General features: G+C 53.9%; 1 protein-coding gene across 1 annotated transcript in view; it reads left to right on the forward strand.

The window, feature by feature from the left end:
- Positions 1 to 17583, forward strand: part of TAF4 (TATA-box binding protein associated factor 4) — a 65878-nt gene that overhangs the window by 35103 nt on the left and 13192 nt on the right. The window contains exons 2-14 of the mRNA XM_052650799.1: positions 2621 to 2787; positions 3668 to 3787; positions 5747 to 5866; positions 6616 to 6738; positions 8382 to 8471; positions 9011 to 9253; positions 11643 to 11790; positions 12138 to 12252; positions 13292 to 13461; positions 13761 to 13891; positions 14690 to 14815; positions 16467 to 16523; positions 16975 to 17094. Of these exons, the coding sequence (XP_052506759.1) occupies positions 2621 to 2787; positions 3668 to 3787; positions 5747 to 5866; positions 6616 to 6738; positions 8382 to 8471; positions 9011 to 9253; positions 11643 to 11790; positions 12138 to 12252; positions 13292 to 13461; positions 13761 to 13891; positions 14690 to 14815; positions 16467 to 16523; positions 16975 to 17094 (1730 nt within the window). The remainder of the gene's footprint in view (positions 1 to 2620; positions 2788 to 3667; positions 3788 to 5746; positions 5867 to 6615; positions 6739 to 8381; positions 8472 to 9010; positions 9254 to 11642; positions 11791 to 12137; positions 12253 to 13291; positions 13462 to 13760; positions 13892 to 14689; positions 14816 to 16466; positions 16524 to 16974; positions 17095 to 17583) is intronic.

A 17583-nucleotide genomic window follows, 5' to 3' on the forward strand; every position in this document is an offset into this window, starting at 1 on the left:
TTTCTGCCATAAGGCTATTGTCATCTACATATCTGAGTTTATTGATATTTTTCCCAGCAATCTTGATTCCAGCTTGTGTTTCATCCAGCCTGGTATTTTGCATGATATACTCTGCATATAAATTAAATATGCATTATTGTCTTTATTTTAGTTTTATTTTAAAATTTATTACAAGTTTTAAAGTTTTATGTTGGAGTATAGCTGATTTACAATATTGTGTTGGTTTTGAGTATACAGCAGGGTGGTTCAGTTATGCATATATTCGTTTGTCTAGGTTATCACAGAATATCGAGCAGGGTTCCCTGCACTGTACCGTAGATCCTTGGCACATTGTCTGTTTGAAAAGATTCATTCATTTATCTGGCTGCTCCAGGTCTTAGTTGTAGCATTTGGATTCTTTGGGCTTCGCCAGTGTCTCCGTGGTAAAGAACTTGCCTGGCAATGCAGGAGACACAGGTTCGATTCCTGGGTCAGGAAGATCCCCTGGAGGAGGAAATGGCAACCCACCCAGTATTCTTGCTTGGAGAATCCCCTGGACAGAGGAGCCTGGCTGGCGTGCTACGGTCCTTGGGGTTGCAGAGTCAGACACAACGGAGCACATTTATGTACACTTTAGAATTCTGTGGTTTTGGCATACAGACTCTTCAGCTGTGGCATGTGGGGTCTAGTTCCCTGACCAGAGGTTGAACCCGGGCCCCCTGCATTGGGAGCAGAGATCTCTTAGCCACTGGACCACCAGGGAGGTCCCAGTTATCTATTTTTTGTGTAGCTGTGTGTATATGTTAAACCCAGTCTCCTAAACTACCTTTCCCCACTCCCACCTTCCCCCTTGGTAACGGTAAGTTTACTTTCTAAGTCTCTGAGTCTGTTTCTGTTTTGTCAATAAGTTCATTTGTATCAGTTCTTTAGATTCCATATACAAGTGATATGATATTTGTCTTTCTCTGACCTACTTCGCTTAGTGTGATCATCTCTAGGTCCACCCATGTTGCTGCATATGGCATTACTTTATTCTCTTTCATGGCTGAGTAATACCCCATTGTACATATGTACCACGTCATCTTTATCCACTCATCTGTCAGTGGATACTGAGGTTGCTTCCTCGTCTTGCCTGTTGTAAATAGTTCTGCAGTGAGCATTGGGCTGTGTGTATCTTTTCAAAATACAGTTTTCTCCAGATATGTGCTCAGGAGTGGGATAGCAATCCCTAGATCATATGATAAATTTGTTTTTAGTTGTTTAAGGATCTCTGCTTAGATCTGCCCATTTTAAAATTTTTTGTTTGTTTTTTTGATATTGAGCTGTATGAGCTATTTGTATATTTTAGAGATTAATCCCTTGTAGGCTGCATCGTTAGGAAATATTTTCTCCCGTTCTGTGGGTTGTCTTTTTGTTTTGCTTTTCTTTTGCTGCAGCATGGCTCATTTGAAAGGGTTGTCTTGGAGGGTGCGCTCATAACGGGCACACATACAAGTGGTTCTTCTGGATCGAGAGTTGCAGATGTGACCCTGGGGAAAGGCTGTATTTCCTGATGTGATGATGGGTGTTGAAGGAGCCGGGACCAGCAGCTCCAAAGACTTCTCAGATGTGTACATTGGATGGAGCTCCTGTCTGGCTCAGCAGGGAACACCTGTTGTTGTGATGGCTGGCAGAAGGTTCTTGGCCTTGAGGTTTTCAGCTGTCCCTGTGGGGCTTCCCACTCAGCGGGCTCCTGGGGCCACACCCTTGCCCGACTGAGTCCTTCTTCTGTGGGGTGCCTTGTGCCCACCCTCTGCCAGCCTGGCTTTGGGGCGAGGTGTTCATAGGATTCCCTTTCAGCCCCATCGCTAATCCGTCATGGGAAATTGTGTGAAAGTTGTGTTACTGTTTCTAATGGAATCTAGGATGTAATTGGTGCTGGTTTTAGAAGCTAGAATTAATGTCACACTGCCGGCTAGGATTTGGTTTCCAGTGATGTAGCTGGAGCCCCATGAAGGGTGAGTGGTCCTCCGTGTCTTGTGTCTCTGTTGGGGAGGGGGGTCCCAGGTCACCATGGACACACGAGGGGTCCTGTTCCTGGAAGGAGTGTCTGGGCTTCGGGCACTCCAGGCACGGCCCCAGGCATGTGAGTGGTGGGCAATGCTGTCTTGAGGTCCAGCCTAGTACCCAGGGATGGGGACCTGATGGGAGAAGAGGTCAGGCTGCCTCCCCCAGAGCCAGTGGCGGGTTTGGGATGTGACCTGCTCCTGGGCAGGACTCGGGTCTGAGGCTCCAGCTGCGACCTCTCCTGAGACACCTGGTGCCTTGTGCACTTGGCACTCAGGCAGCCCGTGTGGGGAGCACACTTGGCCATGGGGTTTCTTGCCAGGCCCTGGCCTCCTGACCTGCAGGCCGGTGCGGGGTGCTGTGGGGTGGACGAGGTGTGAGGAGCTCCGCTTGCCTGGGTGATGGCTACTCCTTGAATCGGTGAAAACTCCTCTCGTGTCTCTGTCATCCTGTGCGCCATCTCTGCTGGCAGGTGTGCTCAGAGCCCAGGGATGGGGTTCATAGCAGCTCCCTCTCCTCCTCAGGGCTGTTGGCTCCCCGTGGAGTCGGGCCCTGGGGTGCATTTCTGACACCAGCCCCCTCCCCCGCCCCCTAGGTATGGTCCTCGTGCGGAGCGAGAATGGGCAGCTGCTCATGATCCCTCAGCAGGCCCTGGCTCAGATGCAGGCCCAGGCCCATGCCCAGGCACAGCCGCAGACCACCATGGCGCCGCGCCCGGCCACCCCCACAAGTGCCCCTCCCGTGCAGATCTCCACCGTGCAGGTGAGCACGCGCCCAGCCTGCGGGGGTTGTGGGGGGTGGGATGGCTCGGCTGCCCTGGGAGGAGCTCGGGTCTCCACCTGCACCCCTCCGCCGCACCCCCTCCTGTGACACCCCTCCTGCGCCTCCATTTCCTTCTCTGCAAAGCGCAGATCCTGCCGCCTTGTAGGTCCATGACGGATGGTTAGGACACTTGAGCACGGGACCCAGTGAGTCCTGAGCCTCGTTAGCTGTTGTGACCAGGGGGGCGCAGAGGAGCTTTGCAGAACTATGTTAAACAGCGCCCCCCCACCACACATAAGATGTGTGAGCCTTGGGGGCTACCCCCCCACCCCCAGGCTGTGCCCCCTCACCGAGGCTGTGACAGGAGGACAGGTTCAGTGCCTGGGACTCTCCCCTCCCCCAGGTTCTGCCTCCTGGTGCCTTTCTGTCCCTTCTGAGCTGGTTGACTGGGCAGAGACTAACATGGAGACTAGAGGCGTCCTGACGGCTCTGTCGTCCTGTGACTACAGCCGCATCCCCTGGAGTTGGTGTCCTGCGCTGTAGACAGAGGGGCCCCTCCCTGAGCATCTGAAACAGCCCTGAGCAGCTCGCAGGGTCTGTGGAGGTCCGTTCCATCAGATGTTTATAAGATGTTCACTTTGACTGTTGTGTGATTACAGGAAATCAAAGTGTTGATTTCCCAGACACACGCTTCCCTCGAAGACCACGTGGGAGGCTCTGCTAAGGAGTGTGTTACAGTTATATGGTGACAGTTAGGGGGCTTCACTGACACTGGCACCTACCCTGGGGGCCCAGGTGTGCTCTCTGTGCTGAAGAAAGGACCGTGTGGTGTGCCGCCTCTCACTTTCCTGCTTTTAGGCGACAACTCCTTGTTTTTCAGGCGCCCGGGACCCCCATTATTGCACGGCAGGTGACCCCAACGACCATAATCAAGCAGGTGTCTCAGGCCCAGACGACGGTACAGCCCAGCACCACACTGCAGCGCTCGCCCGGGGTTCAGGTGAGCTGGGGGCTGGGTGATGCCCTTGATGCTGGGGTCAGGGGTCGGGCCTCACGAGTTTGGGTGCTGCCAGGGTTCAGGATTTGGGGCAGGAGATGCTTTGGAATAAAGTGCCTTTTCTCTGCCCACCAGTGCAGGAGAGGCCAGGCTTCTCTAAAACGACAGAGTTTAGCACCAGCCGCACTTTGAGAAGCCACTCACTGTGCCGGAAGCGCAATTAAAAAACGTCACCTGCTGACGTTTGATGGTGCAGTGTCTCTGGAGCAGAAACAGTCTACATAGTGTGTGTGTGTTGCACCGAGGAGGCTGTGTCCTCGCTGTGTGTGTGTTACTGTGTGTAGCTATCACAACACCCTCCCTGGTGGGTGCCGGCAGCGCAGTGTGGGGGCTTCTGGCCCTGATCCTGAGTGCAGCCACCTTGGCCTCCTCACTCGCCTTGGTCTCCCCGCTTGGCCTGGTCTTGTCCTCATCTGTCTCTTGGTGCCTGCAGCCGTGACACTGCTTTCAGAGCAGCTGGAGGGGCAGTTGGTCCCAAGTAGACGAGCTCGGTGGTCTCTTCCTGCGACAGGAGCTGCATGGCAATGGTGCTTTCTGGGGTTGGGAGTCGTCTGGCCGAGTTCAGCCTGGTTGGAGTGTCTGGGGCTTCAGTTGTAGAGAGAGGAGCCTTTTCTGAGAAGGTAGTGAAGCTCATAGTGAGCTTTTGCACCAGGCTTATCAGAACAGGTTCTGTCTGCCATCTCAGTATTGTCCAGGTGGAAGGTGTTTTCATGGGGCTAGTGGGAGCATGTGTGAGGGGAGCATCTTGACAGAAATGAAATGAAAACCTCCAAGAACGGGATGTGCCCTGGCTGTTTCTGATTGTCCAGAAGCAGCTCTGCTATGCCTGCTGGTCGGTTCTCTCCCTTTTCTTCCTCTGAAGTTTTTTATTTGCCATTTTCTTGTTACAAAAGTAGTAAGTGCTTAATGTTAGAAGTGAAAGAAAACATCAGTGATAAAGAAAGCCCACCATCTCTTCTGACTGACATTCCTCCTGGGAAACCAGTGTTTACAGCCTGAGGTTGCAGACAGCTGCCTGCCCAGGCCCCCCCGTCCCTTTGCCCCCCATGAGCAGCACCATCTGAGCACCTCCTGGAGGGCAGGCTCCAGGACCTGCTTTGCTGAGAGCAGCCGCATGTGAGTCATGCTCAGGGTTGTACTGCCCCCTACCTTCCAAAGTCATAAGAAAGTTTGAAAAATTGGAGACGTCTAGATTTTTACATTGGAATAGTGCTAATTTACAATAAAGAAGCAGTGAACTTGTGCACGATTGCTCACATAGGGTTAGAAATCGGGAGAGTTTGACGAGCCCAGTTGTTGTTTGGTGTCTAGTTATTCGTTTGTTTAAATGTATTTGTTTAGCAAAGTCACCCCTCCGTCTCAGCACGAACTACATTGAGCCCCTGCCTGGTCGAAAACCATTTCCAGAGCGTTTCTGGATGTGACTCGCTTTGGGGGAGCAGAGAAGGGTGTTGTGGCAGCAGAGGGGAGCCTGGGACCCCAGTGAGTCCCGGTGCTGCCCTGTGGGGGGGCCTGCCTGTGTGACACACTGGATTTCTTGTCGCCAGCCTCCCTGCACGAGCCAGGGGATGGGCTTTTCAGTCTGTGTCTCTGTTTTCTTTTTTTCCTTTTAATTTCTGAAATGTGATCTGGGTGGCTATGAAAAGGTTACTTGTCCTGGCCTCCCTGTGACACTCCGGATTGACTCCTGATAGCCAGGTTCCTTCTGGCCGTTGGCTTTGCTTCTGTCAGTTTTTGCTGCAGGTGCAAAGCGCTGCTTCCTTGGTGCTCAGGGTGGCAGCTCTTGGGGACACAGCCGTGGGGCTGAAATGGTCCCTCGAGGTCTCAGGTCCTGTGGGGCCTGCCCGCTGCGGGGAGTCTCACGAAGGCCGTCTGTTTACCTCATGCTTTGGATTCTCGTAGCCTCAGCTTGTTTTGGGTGGCGCTGCTCAGACAACCTCACTTGGGACGGCGACAGCTGTTCAGACGGTGACACCTCAGCGGACGGTCCCAGGGGCCACCACCACCTCGACAGCTGCCACGGTGAGAGCCGCCTCGGGAGCCACGGGGCTGTGTGTGGTGGTCATGCTGCCCCAGCCTGCACGTGGGGAGCCATTGGGGTTTCCATGGCCCCGTACATGACGGGGTCTGAGGGCAGTGGCCTCTGCAGGGCCGCAGTGGGGCTCCAGCATCCTGCATCAGGCTTTCGGACTGTGGGAATGTCTGTGTGATGAAGCCCAGACCAGCTGCATTCAGGGACGATGGGGCCTGCACAGCAGTTGTAGCCTGTCAGAGCAGTGGCGTCATCCTCTTCAAGTTTATTTCCAGCAGTTTTCCTACATGTGGATGAGTGTTTAAACCAGTGGGATTGTGCTCTATTTGTGATTTAAAACTTTTTCATGTTTCTTTGCTGAGTGTTTTTCAGCATCTTTTTTAGTAGCTATGTCACGATTCTATTCCTTTTATTGTGCACTTAGGTATCGGTTTTTCTTTATGATAAGCAACATCACAGTGAACGTCTTGTAGATTGTCTTTCTGCATTTATCAGTTACATTTCTGAAAGAATTGCTGGGCTAAGTGAGCTGTGAATTTGATCTGTGCCTTGGGAGCACACGTTTTGGCTTATACTCCCATCATCAGGCGATGAGAGTAACTGCATCTTTCTGAAAGACATTTTAGAGAAGAAATATACGTTTCTTGTATGATACACAGCAACTTAGTTAAACCAGAGGCTATGAAAATAGTCTGCTTTGTAAGAGTTTTTCACTTATACCTTCTTAATTTCTGTCCAGGAAACTATGGAAAACGTGAAGAAATGTAAAAATTTTTTATCAACGTTAATAAAACTGGCTTCGTCTGGTAAACAGTCTACAGAGACGGCCGCTAATGTGAAAGAACTGGTACAGAATCTGCTGGTAAGAGCCCACACGCCGGCCCCTTCCTTAGAGTGCAGTACTTGGCTACTGGCGGGGGTGGCGGCGGCCGTAGTCTGGGCCCCTCTCCCCTTGTCCCGACACTTTCACCCCTGGCTTCTTGGAGCCTCGCACCTGGACAGCTCTCCTAGCATCTCCTTTTCCATGTCAGTCGCTTGGCGTGCTGGCCACACAGGAGTGATGTGAATTCACCAAAGAGATGGTGGGTGTTTTAAGGGCTTTCCCTCTCACTCCTCCACGTCTTCTACGGAGGGTTTTGAGTGACTCGGAAGCGGAAGGCAGAGTGACGAGCCCTTGCGGGCCAGCTGAAGGCTTCGCGGGTCCTGAGTTCTTACCTGGCTTTGCATCTGCTGTGCCGTGCTGCTGCCCACAGCCCCTCCCCAGTCTCATAGGTATTTAGTCCCGATTCCTGGACATAGCCTGGGAACCTCGGGACCCTTGCAGCCCCCAGGCTCCTGGAAGCTGAGTCCAGTGTCACCTGCAGGGCTTGGCCGGTCGTCAGGCTCACTTCTGGCTGCTGCCTCCGTGTCGCTGTTAACCTGGGGTCCCCTCCTTCCCCCTTTCCTCGCTCTCGGTTTCTTTGTCCAGGAAGCCTGGTGGTTTAGCACACGGGCTGATGGCCATTTCTGTCCTGCTGCTGCTGGGTTTGTCAGCGCTGACCCTCTGCTTGCAGCCTCCTTTCCATGCCACGGGCTCTAGCTGGAGGGGAGCCGCCCCTGTGCTAGACACGTGGGTTTGGGGCTGGAAAGGAGTGAAGTTGCGCTCTCACAGCAGAAATGATCACTTCAGACACGCCTTACATATTTTCAAGAAACTAAGAGATTGAAAAACAGTCTCACCTCCTGAGAGGAACAAGAACTCCCAGCTTTTTGTTTGTTTCAATTACAGTTTACCTTCTAATGAACCTTTGTAGTTAAAACATGCTGTTCGTTCTTCCCACGGCCCCTTGTCTGAAGCCCCTCCGGGGACTGGAAGCACGGGCTCATCTCACGTCTCTCTTACTTCCCAAAAGAGCCCAGCGCTGTCCCCCTGTGCTGTGCCCTTCTCAGGGTTCTGGGACCCCCGTCCTGCCCTCTTTGCAGCCCTGACTGCTCCCTCCTTGACTTGGGCCCAGTCAGCCCCGGGCTTGGAGGCTGCTGGGAGGTGACCCTGCGTGAGAGGGTGCAGGTAGGCACCTTGTCTCATAGGACTCCTGGGTGTGGGCAGAGCCAGCCGGGTCGGTGCTCACGCCTCCAGGGCACCTGTGCTGCCCTGTCCCTGCCCACCTCTGGTCCTCCCGGGCTCATGCCTGCTTGCTGTGGCCCTTCTCATCTGGGCACGCGCTTCTCTCTCTGGCGCCCCAGCTACTCTGGGGTCTCAGTGTAGGTGTGGTCTCTCCAGGGAAGGGTGTCGCTGGCCTGCCTTACCTTCTGACTTGGTCTCGGGGGTACCTTTAGGTTTGTCTGTCTCCTGGCAGAATGCCTAATGTGTGGTGGTAGTAAGAAAGTTGAGGAATGGCACAGTTGAGCCCACAGCCTGGAGGGAGGAATAACTGTAAAACTCGAGACTGGAGAAATACTGAATAAAGATACATGTGTGCAGACTTGTATTCACAGAAGAATTTTAATGTGAATTTTGTCTTTAAGGATGGAAAAATCGAAGCAGAAGATTTCACTAGTAGGTTATACCGAGAACTTAATTCTTCACCTCAACCTTACCTTGTGCCTTTCCTGAAGGTAATCCGAAGGCCGCTGCGAGCGCCCAGTGTTGGGTGGGGGTGGGGAGGCTCCTCTGGGGAGGGGTGGACTTGCACGGTTGTCACCCGTGCATTTGCAGTTTTCAAGCCCCTGAGGCAGACTGTCAAGTTTTCTTTCTGGAGGCTTTCCTGTAAGTTTCGAGACCCCCACTGCTGCTACCACAATGTCGTGTTGTACCTGAGGATCCAGAAGGGCCCTGTCCCCTTAGAGGGCGGCCCGTGTGCCCGAGGCTGAAGGGGGCCGCACTGCTGGGAGGCAGGTGTCGCTCAGACGCCTCTGCTGCCCTAAATGCGCTTTAACCGCCTGTCAGAAATGCCGCTTCTGATTGGTGTTGAAACGTTTCCAGCCAGTCCTCACTGAGGGTGGCCCTGCCCAGCGGCAGTGACAGTGTGGGGTGCTGACCCTGGGCCCCTTGAAGCCCCACACCGACGCTGGGGCCTATTCTCAGGGTCCTGCGTTTTTGGGTCAGAGGAAGGGGTCGTGCTGCCAGCCGACCCCATGTCTGTCTTTCCGCCCAGAGGAGCTTGCCCGCCTTGAGACAGCTGACCCCCGACTCCGCAGCCTTCATCCAGCAGAGCCAGCAGCAGCCACCAGCCTCACAGGCCACCACCGCGCTCACCGCCGTGGTGCTCAGTGGCTCGGTCCAGCGCACGGCCGGGAAGACGGCGGCCACCGTGACCAGCGCCCTCCAGCCCCCTGTCATCAGCCTCACGCAGCCCACACAGGTGGGCGTCGGCAAGCAGGGGCAGCCCACTCCGCTGGTATGAAGGCCGAGCCTTGCCCTGCTCCTCACCCGCCCACCTGCCCACAGCCCAGAGAAACTGGCAGGGGGAGTTTGGGATGTTAAATCCTGAGCAGGGAACTGTCAGGTTGAGATGAGGGCCCTGCAGGTTCGTAGTTTATTTCTCAGTAAAGCAAAGTAAGCCTGTCTGTTTCTACCCTCTGGCATGTCCATTATCTGTACAACGGTTCAGGGTGTCCCTGGGTTAAGTGGACACAGCATGTGTGTGGTGCATCTCAGCCGGGCGTTGTCTTCAAATAGGAGCCACGGCCCAAACACACGGAACCAACACAAGTGCTGAGTGTTGGGCATGTCAATTTTCATGGCTTAGGACCCAGCTCTGCAGCCGTGGTTTGGGGCCTGGAGATTCCCAGGTTTGCAGCTGCTGATGGTGGATTGGTGTGTGGTTCTGATCCAGGTTCTGGCTGTGCAGCTGTGGAGAAGGCGTCTCTGCTGGAAAGAGTGAGGTTTGAACCTTCCGGCAGGCAGGTGGAGTTCGCCAAGCATAGAAAGGCAGTTGCTGGTTTTTTTTTTTTCTCTCCAATTTCAAAGGGGTTTTGTTCCTAAGTTGCGTGTGTTTGCTCAGTCGTTGTGACCCCATGGACTGTAGCCCTCCAGGCTGCTCTGTCGATGGGGATTTCTGGGCAAGAATACTGGAGTGGCTTGCCATTACTCCTCTAGGGGATCTTCCTGACCCAGGGATCGAACCCGTGTCTCCTGGACTGAAGACAAATTCTTCACCTGGGAAGGTCCTTTGTTCCTACTGTTGTTTATCAGTTGCTCAGTGGTATCCAACTCTTTGCCACTCCATGCACTGCTGCATGCCAGGCTTCTCTGTCCTTCAGCATCTCCCAGAACTTTCTCACATTCATGTCCATTAAGTCAGTGATGCCATTCAACCATCTCGTCCTCTGTTGTCCCCTTCTCCTTTTGCCTTCAGTCTTTCCCAGCATCAGGGTCTTTTCCAGCGAGTCGTCTCTTCACATCAGGTGGCCATAGTATTGGAGCTTCAGCTTCAGCATCAGTCCTTCCAATAAATATTCAAGGTTGATTTCCTTTAGGATTGACTGATTTGATCTCCTTGCAGTCCAGGGAACTCTCAAGAGTCTTCTCCAACACCACAGTTCAAAAGCATCAATTCTTCAGCTCTCAGCCTTCTTTATGGTCCAGCTCTCACATCTGTACATGACTCCTGGAAAAACTAGCTTTGACTATATGGACCTTTGTTGGCAAAGTGTGATGTCTTTGTTTTTTAATACATTGTCTAGGTTTGTTATAGCTTTTTTCCCGAGGAGCAAGTGTCTTTTCATTTCATGGCTGTAATCATTGTCTTCAGTGATTTTGGAGCCCAAGAAAAGAAAATATGGTGCTGTTTCCACTTTTTCCCCATCTGTTGGCCATGAAGTGATGGGACCACATGTCATGATCTTAGATTTTTTTGAATGTTCCTATAGACAGTTAAAATCTTTAATGAAACAATGGAGGTCTTTGTGTTACTTTCGTAGGTTGTAGAGTGTGTATTTTATGATAACGCCCAACTGATACTCAGGTGGGTGATCAGAGTCATGAGCGGAGTCCTGGTTTCTCACCTGCTCAAGTTGAAATCTGTGTTACTTTCTGCCTTCGTTGATGGTGAGGGAGATGGGCTCCATAGAGATGGAGAAGTGTGTGCTGGCCACGGCTGGAGCCGGTGTGCCTTGGGCCAGTGTAAGGGCAGGGCTCCCTGAGCCCCTCCTCCAGAGGGGAGGGCTCTGCTTTGATCATGCTTCATTGCAGCAGAAAGATGAGACACAGCAGAGTTAGGCACTGTGATCATCACCTGCTGCCCTTGAAGCCTGTGGGGACAGGAAACCCTGAGGTTTTCCCTGAGCTTGTGCCAAAACGTGGCCTGCACCTCTGGGGGCCATTGTGCATCTGTTCTTCCGGATGTTGTGAATTTCCACAGGATTTATTGCAGACATAATGTGGTCCAGGGCACCCCCCCCCCCCCAGCCCCCTCCTCGAGTGCTTGTAGCACAGGGCAAGCCCCCAGGTGACTGTTGTAAAACTCAGAAGCTGGGTTTTGAGCATCTGGCCTGAGGCTGTGGTGGGTCTCAGGCGGCCCTGGCACCCGTGCTGGCATCTGGGGAGAAGCTGCTTGTTCCCGCTGGTTCAGAAGCTCTCCGGACCGTGTCCCCTGGGCGCTGACCTCAGGGCCCCACATGCGGCTCTGCTCCAGGAGCTCGAGGTGGTGTGGAGGCACTAGACCTGGGGTACCATCCAGCCTGCCCGGTCCCTTTGGACGGCCGGGACCCTGGGCTGGGGACGGGTGCCGGCAGCCCCCTTGGGGGTGGGGGTGTGTGCTCACGCGCCCCGCGGGCTCTCTCCAGGTGATCCAGCCACCACCCAAGCCTGGAGCGCTGATCCGGCCGCCGCAGGTGACACTGACGCAGACGCCCATGGTCGCGCTCCGGCAGCCCCACAACCGCATCGTGCTCACCACGCCCCAGCAGATCCAGCTGAACCAGCTGCAGCCAGGTGAGCGCCTGACCCTGTCCGCCTGGTCCTCATCACTGTGGGACTCACAGCTCAAGCTTGGCTGCTTCACATGTGCCCTTCAGTCCCCACCCTGGCAGCATGGTTTTTAGAGGATGGGATTCCTTACCAGCAGTCATTCTTACACCTCGGAAAGTTTGATGAAGTGCAGGAAAAAAAGTGCTTGAGAGAGGCTCCCTACATTTTTACTCTAGTTTAGAGTTAGTAATGGTGTTTCTTACGGTTTAGGAATCTTCCTTGTGGCGAGTTGGGGGTAATGGCCTCCCTCAGCCCACTCAGCCCTGGCGCGAGTCTGTGCAGGGGGTACACTCTTGTGTCTTGCTCTGCAGTCCCTGTGGTGAAACCTGCTGTGTTACCTGGAACCAAAGCTCTTTCTACTGTCTCCGCACAAGCTGCTGCTGCACAGAAAAATAAACTCAAGGAGCCCGGGGGAGGCTCATTTCGGTAAGGAGTGTGCACAAGAGGCGCCAGAGGGAAGGCCACGTGGGTGCCGGCCTGTGCCTAGGAGCGACTGCTCTGTGGCGCCTTTTGAAGCTGTGTTCCCTCCACGCTCAGCTCTGATCTCCATGCGTGTGTTTTCCCACTAAGCAACTCGGGGAGGTTTGTTGCAGACATAGGGTGGGAAGCAAGCCAGCTGACTCTGTGCAAGCTGGCAGGAGGTTTGTTTCTGAGATACGATGGCTCAGCCTTCTGAGTGCATCTTGGTCCTCATAGAGGACGCATCCTGTGACCTTCCATCAGTTTCAGAGGCTTTAGAGGTTCTGTGCTCTGGTTTCTTGACGGGCAGCTGGTCTGAGTGTTGCCCTAGGAATGGCTGCGGTATCTCCTCTGGTTTCAGTCCAGAGGTGGTGAAGTGGGCGCATGTTGGGGGCCTGTTGGTCCTTCCCTTCACGGACGCTCCGGCCCCAAAACGGTTAGGGAGCAGGCCTGGTGTTGGCAGCACTGGGAGCCTTCGGGGCCCACATTAGAGCTGGGCTCCAGGCAGGGCGAGGAGGTGGGGGCCAGGCAGGGTGGGAAGGATGCTCATGAGGGTGAGGGAGGTTGTGGAGGTGGGAGACACGTCTACTGGCGGGTCAGAGAGGAAAGAAACGAGGGCTCCCAGAGGCCATGCTTCCTTCTGCAGGTGAGGGAGCCAGCTATGCAGAGCAGGTCAACCAGATAGGCCTGGTGGGGTTGGGTCCCTGCTGAACACTCAGGTGACAGTTCTGGGAAAGCCACGGCTGGGGCTGCCCACCTGCCCTGGGGCCTGGGGCCAGTGATACACAATAGCAGCAGCACGCCCAGCGCCCAGGTCTTGTTGTCTAGAACCGATTCTTCCACAGTGACCAGGCGCTTCGCGAGGCTGCAGGTTTCAGGCGGGGGTCAGGAGGATGCAGGATAAGGTAGTGCCTTTCCAGTGGTTAGAAAGCAGTGCTCGAGGGCCAGAGTTCCGCAGAGTGCTACCCCTCATTGAGTTAGAGTCGCTGCCTCTTGTTTCCTGAAGGGACGATGATGACATCAATGACGTAGCGTCCATGGCTGGAGTGAACCTGTCAGAAGAAAGCGCGAGGATATTGGCCACAAACTCTGAGTTGGTGGGCACCCTGACGAGGTCCTGCAAAGACGAGACCTTCCTACTCCCGGCACCTCTGCAGAGAAGGATATTAGAAATAGGTACAGCCCTGGGATGTCGGCCCCCCTGTGTGGGCTTGGCGAGGACCACAACTGCACGCTCAGTGTGGTGCTGTCCTGGGCTGGGGGGACACACCTTGTTCCTGGTCACCTGTTTTGCCAGGGCTGTGCTTTCCATGGGGTTGACAGTGGTGGTCTCAGGGAAGCAGGTGTAGACCCCCTCCCCTGCAGGCCTGCCTGGGGTGCCCTTGGGTTGCACAAAGCCATAACCAGTGAATAAGAGGAAGACAGTGAAGGGAAGAACAGAGCTCCAGTGATGGTAAAGTGCTGCCTGTCCCCAGGGAAGAAACATGGCATCACGGAGTTGCACCCAGACGTGGTGAGTTATGTGTCGCATGCCACGCAGCAGAGGCTGCAGAACCTGGTGGAGAAGATATCAGAGACGGCCCAGCAGAAGAACTTCTCTTACAAGGTAACTGCCGTTTCCCTGGGGCACACTCCCTGTTGTTAGGCAGCCAGGTGTCCAGCCTGTTTCGAGTTTTCCCAGAACTGGATTTGGGGAAGAGGCTACTGCTTTCAGCCTCATGGCACCCTTGGGTGCCATCCGCCTGGCTGGGGAGGAGGATCCCGAGGGGACCTGGCCTCTGGGTTAAAGAGCTGATCTGCTGGTCCAGGCAGGGGCCTCTTCAGCTCTGCAGTGGGTGGAGTCTGCCACCCATTCTCCCCACTCCCCCGGAATCCTTGCACCTGAGGCCCCAGCTGTCCCTGTAGACCCGAGGGGATCCCGCCCACCTGTGACTTGGAATAGCACTCCGTTTTGTTCTGTGGAGGTCCACTTTCAGGGCACCGTGGAGCAGCCAGGTGCCTGCTGAGCCCTACCAGGCACTGCCTTCAGAGCAGCATTTGGAATAAAAGCATGTAGCCGTTTGCTTTAAAAAAATTTTTTTTTATGTTACTATAAAAATTTTAGCTGTCACTTAAAAAAAAAAATCAAGTGATGTTCGGTCCTGGATTGCGGCACCAAAAAAAAAAAAAAGTGATGGCCAAAGTGTGTAAAATGGAAACTTCCCTGTGAGCCCCAAGGAGACTCACCTGTGATGGCATGTGAGCGTCCAGAGCACTTATCAGATGTGGAGCTGGGAGGTGGAGGGGGGACGTTGGAGTCTGTGCACCAGCCTGGGGATTGGGCCAAGGGAGGCCGGAAGCAGTACGCCGACTGTCTGGCTGGGCTCCCAAGTTTATGACAAACAGTGTTTTCACTTTTTTGTAGGATGATGACAGATACGAACAGGCAAGTGATGTCCGGGCTCAGCTCAAATTTTTTGAACAGCTTGATCAAATTGAAAAACAGAGAAAAGACGAACAGGAAAGAGAGATCTTAATGCGGGCAGCAAAGGCAAGTGCTTGCGGCTCACTCAGTTTTCCCATCTCCATCCTGAGTGCTCACACACACGCTCGGGGTGTCCGGGAGCCGGAGTGCTCACATACACACTCGGGGTATCTGGGAGCCTGAGCACTCACACACAGGCTCAGGGTGTCCAGTAGCAGGAGCACTCACACACACGCTCGGGGTGTCCGGTAGCCCGAGCGCTCACACACACGTTCGGGGTGTCCCAGAGTCTGAGCGCTCACACACACGCTTGGGGTGTCCGGGAGCCGGAGCACTCACACACACGCTCAGGGTGTCTGGGAGCCGGAGCACTCACACACACACTCGGGGTGTCCAGTAGCCCGAGCGCTCACACACACATTCAGGGTGTCCCAGAGCCTGAGCCCTCACACACACGCTTGGGGTGTCCGGGAGCCGGAGCGCTCACACACATGTTCGGGGTGTCCAGTAGCCCGAGCGCACACATACACGTTCGGGGTGTCTGGGAGCCGGAGCACTCACACACACACTCAGGGTGTCCGGGAGCCGGAGCGCTCACACACACGCTTGGGGTGTCCGGGAGCCGGAGCGCTCACACACACGCTCGGGGTGTCCGGTAGCCCGAGTGCTCACACGCACGCTCGGGGTGTCTGGGAGCCGGAGCACTCACACACACGCTCAGGGTGTCTGGGAGCCGGAGCACTCACACACACTGTGCTCGGGGTGTCTAGTAGCCCGCGCGCTCACATACACGCTTGGGGTGTCTGGGAGCCCATGCGCTCACACACACACTTGGGGTGTCAGGGAGCCCGAGCGCTCACACACACACTTGGGGTGTCTGGGAGTCCGCGCGCTCACACACATGCTCGGGGTGTCCCGGAACCCAAGTGCTCATACACACGCTTGGGGTGTCCAGTAGCCCGCGCGCTCACACACACACTTGGGGTGTCTGGGAGCCCACGTGCTCACACACATGCTCAGGGTGTCCCAGAACCTGAGTACTCATACACACGCTTGGGGTGTCCAGTAGCCTGCGCGCTCACACGCACACTTGGGGTGTCTGGGAGCCCACGCGCTCACACACACGCTCGGGGTGTCTGGGAGCCCGAGCGCTCACACACACTCTCGGGGTATCCCGGAGCCCGAGCGCTTACACACACGCTCGGGGTGTCCAGTAGCCCAGGCGCTCACACACGCTCGGGGTGTCCCGGAGCCCGAGTGCTCACACACACGCTCAGGGTGTCCCGGAGCCCGAGTGCTCATACACATGCTTGGGGTGTCCAGGAGCCCGAGCGGTATTTGAGGGTGACCTCATGACATGGTGCACGGGACAGGGAGCATTCCAACAGCAGCAGCCACTCACTGTGTGGGCAGGTCCCCTAGCTGAGCGGAGCCCTGCAGCCACCATCCTCATGCCATATCACATCAGATTCTGCAGTTGGCAGACCTGCCACAGGCCACATGATGGTTCTTCTGTCCAAGTGGTATTGATTTTCTCAAAAATGTTTGTTTTTTGTGATGATAAATTTTTATCTTTTGGCCAGAAGCATTTAAAAAATTTGACGTTTTCTGTTGTAAGACTTAGATTTTGTTATGTCACGAATAAGATAACATGTTTGTCAGATGAGAAATGTTTAGGTCATAACTTATTTTTTTTTTTACCTGTTTGAAAAAATAGTCTCGATCCAGACAAGAAGATCCAGAACAGTTAAGGTTGAAACAGAAGGCAAAGGAGGTAAGCTTTTCTAGTCCAGGAACCTGCATGGCACACTGGAAAGTGTGTTTGTATTCAGCCTGAGCGCTGATGGGTGAGAGAGGAAGTGATGGCATACCTGCAGTGGGCCTCCACGTAGTGACTGACACCTCTCCAGGTGTTTGCCTGTGCAAACCGTTTGTGTCCTCCTTTTACATTTCATGGTAATTTCTCATTCAGGGTATCCGATCTCTATACTCTCAAAATTTGCTCATGTTTTCTGAGCTTTAAAAAAATTTTTTTATTATTGCTTTACTACTTTTGTGATTGTAAAATATGCTTACTGTTTAAAAAAAAGTCAAACTAAAAGTTTAATTTAGAAAAATATGGAAAACCCTTTGGTGTCTGTAAGAAAGACAGACTTACTACTTTCTTCTTGTAGTAAGAAAAAGGTTCATGAAATGACAGTCTCTGTTTGCTTTTCAAAACAAAGATGCAGCAACAAGAACTGGCACAGATGAGGCAGCGAGATGCCAACCTCACAGCACTAGCCGCCATCGGGCCCCGGAAAAAGAGGAAAGTGGACTCCCCGGGACCGGGATCGGGACCAGAGGTACCGCTCGGATGCAGGGACAGGGGCTGGAGGGCCTCGGGCATCAGCCTCCCGCTCACCCTCCAGGGAGTCAGGCTTTCGCACCATTTACATGTTGTCTCACCGCCCTCAGAATACGTTTTACATTCGATGCTTTATATCAAATCAGCCTATTTGTGGGTGTCACCTGAGCCATCCCTTTGCAGGAGGCGGTTTGAAATCTGTAGCCTATACAATGAGGTTTAGGCTGACTTTGGAGACCATGCGGGGCAGTCAGTCAGCAGAGTGACCTTCCTAGGTGACTGTCCTCCTTGAGTGTGGACGTGAGGTGAGCCCAGATGCCAGCACGAAGGAAAGCTGTGGCCTGGTTCTGTTGGTCCACATTTTGTTTGCTCTTGTATCTTATATATAATTACAAACCCTCTTTTAAAGTATCATGATTTTTTCCTTTAAACTGCCAGTTGTGAATCTCAGGAAGAAAGAGAACGTTGTCTTTTATATTTACCTGCT

The sequence above is a fragment of the Budorcas taxicolor genome, chromosome 13, assembly GCF_023091745.1.
Source record: "Budorcas taxicolor isolate Tak-1 chromosome 13, Takin1.1, whole genome shotgun sequence".
Classification (NCBI taxonomy): Eukaryota; Metazoa; Chordata; class Mammalia; order Artiodactyla; family Bovidae; genus Budorcas; species Budorcas taxicolor.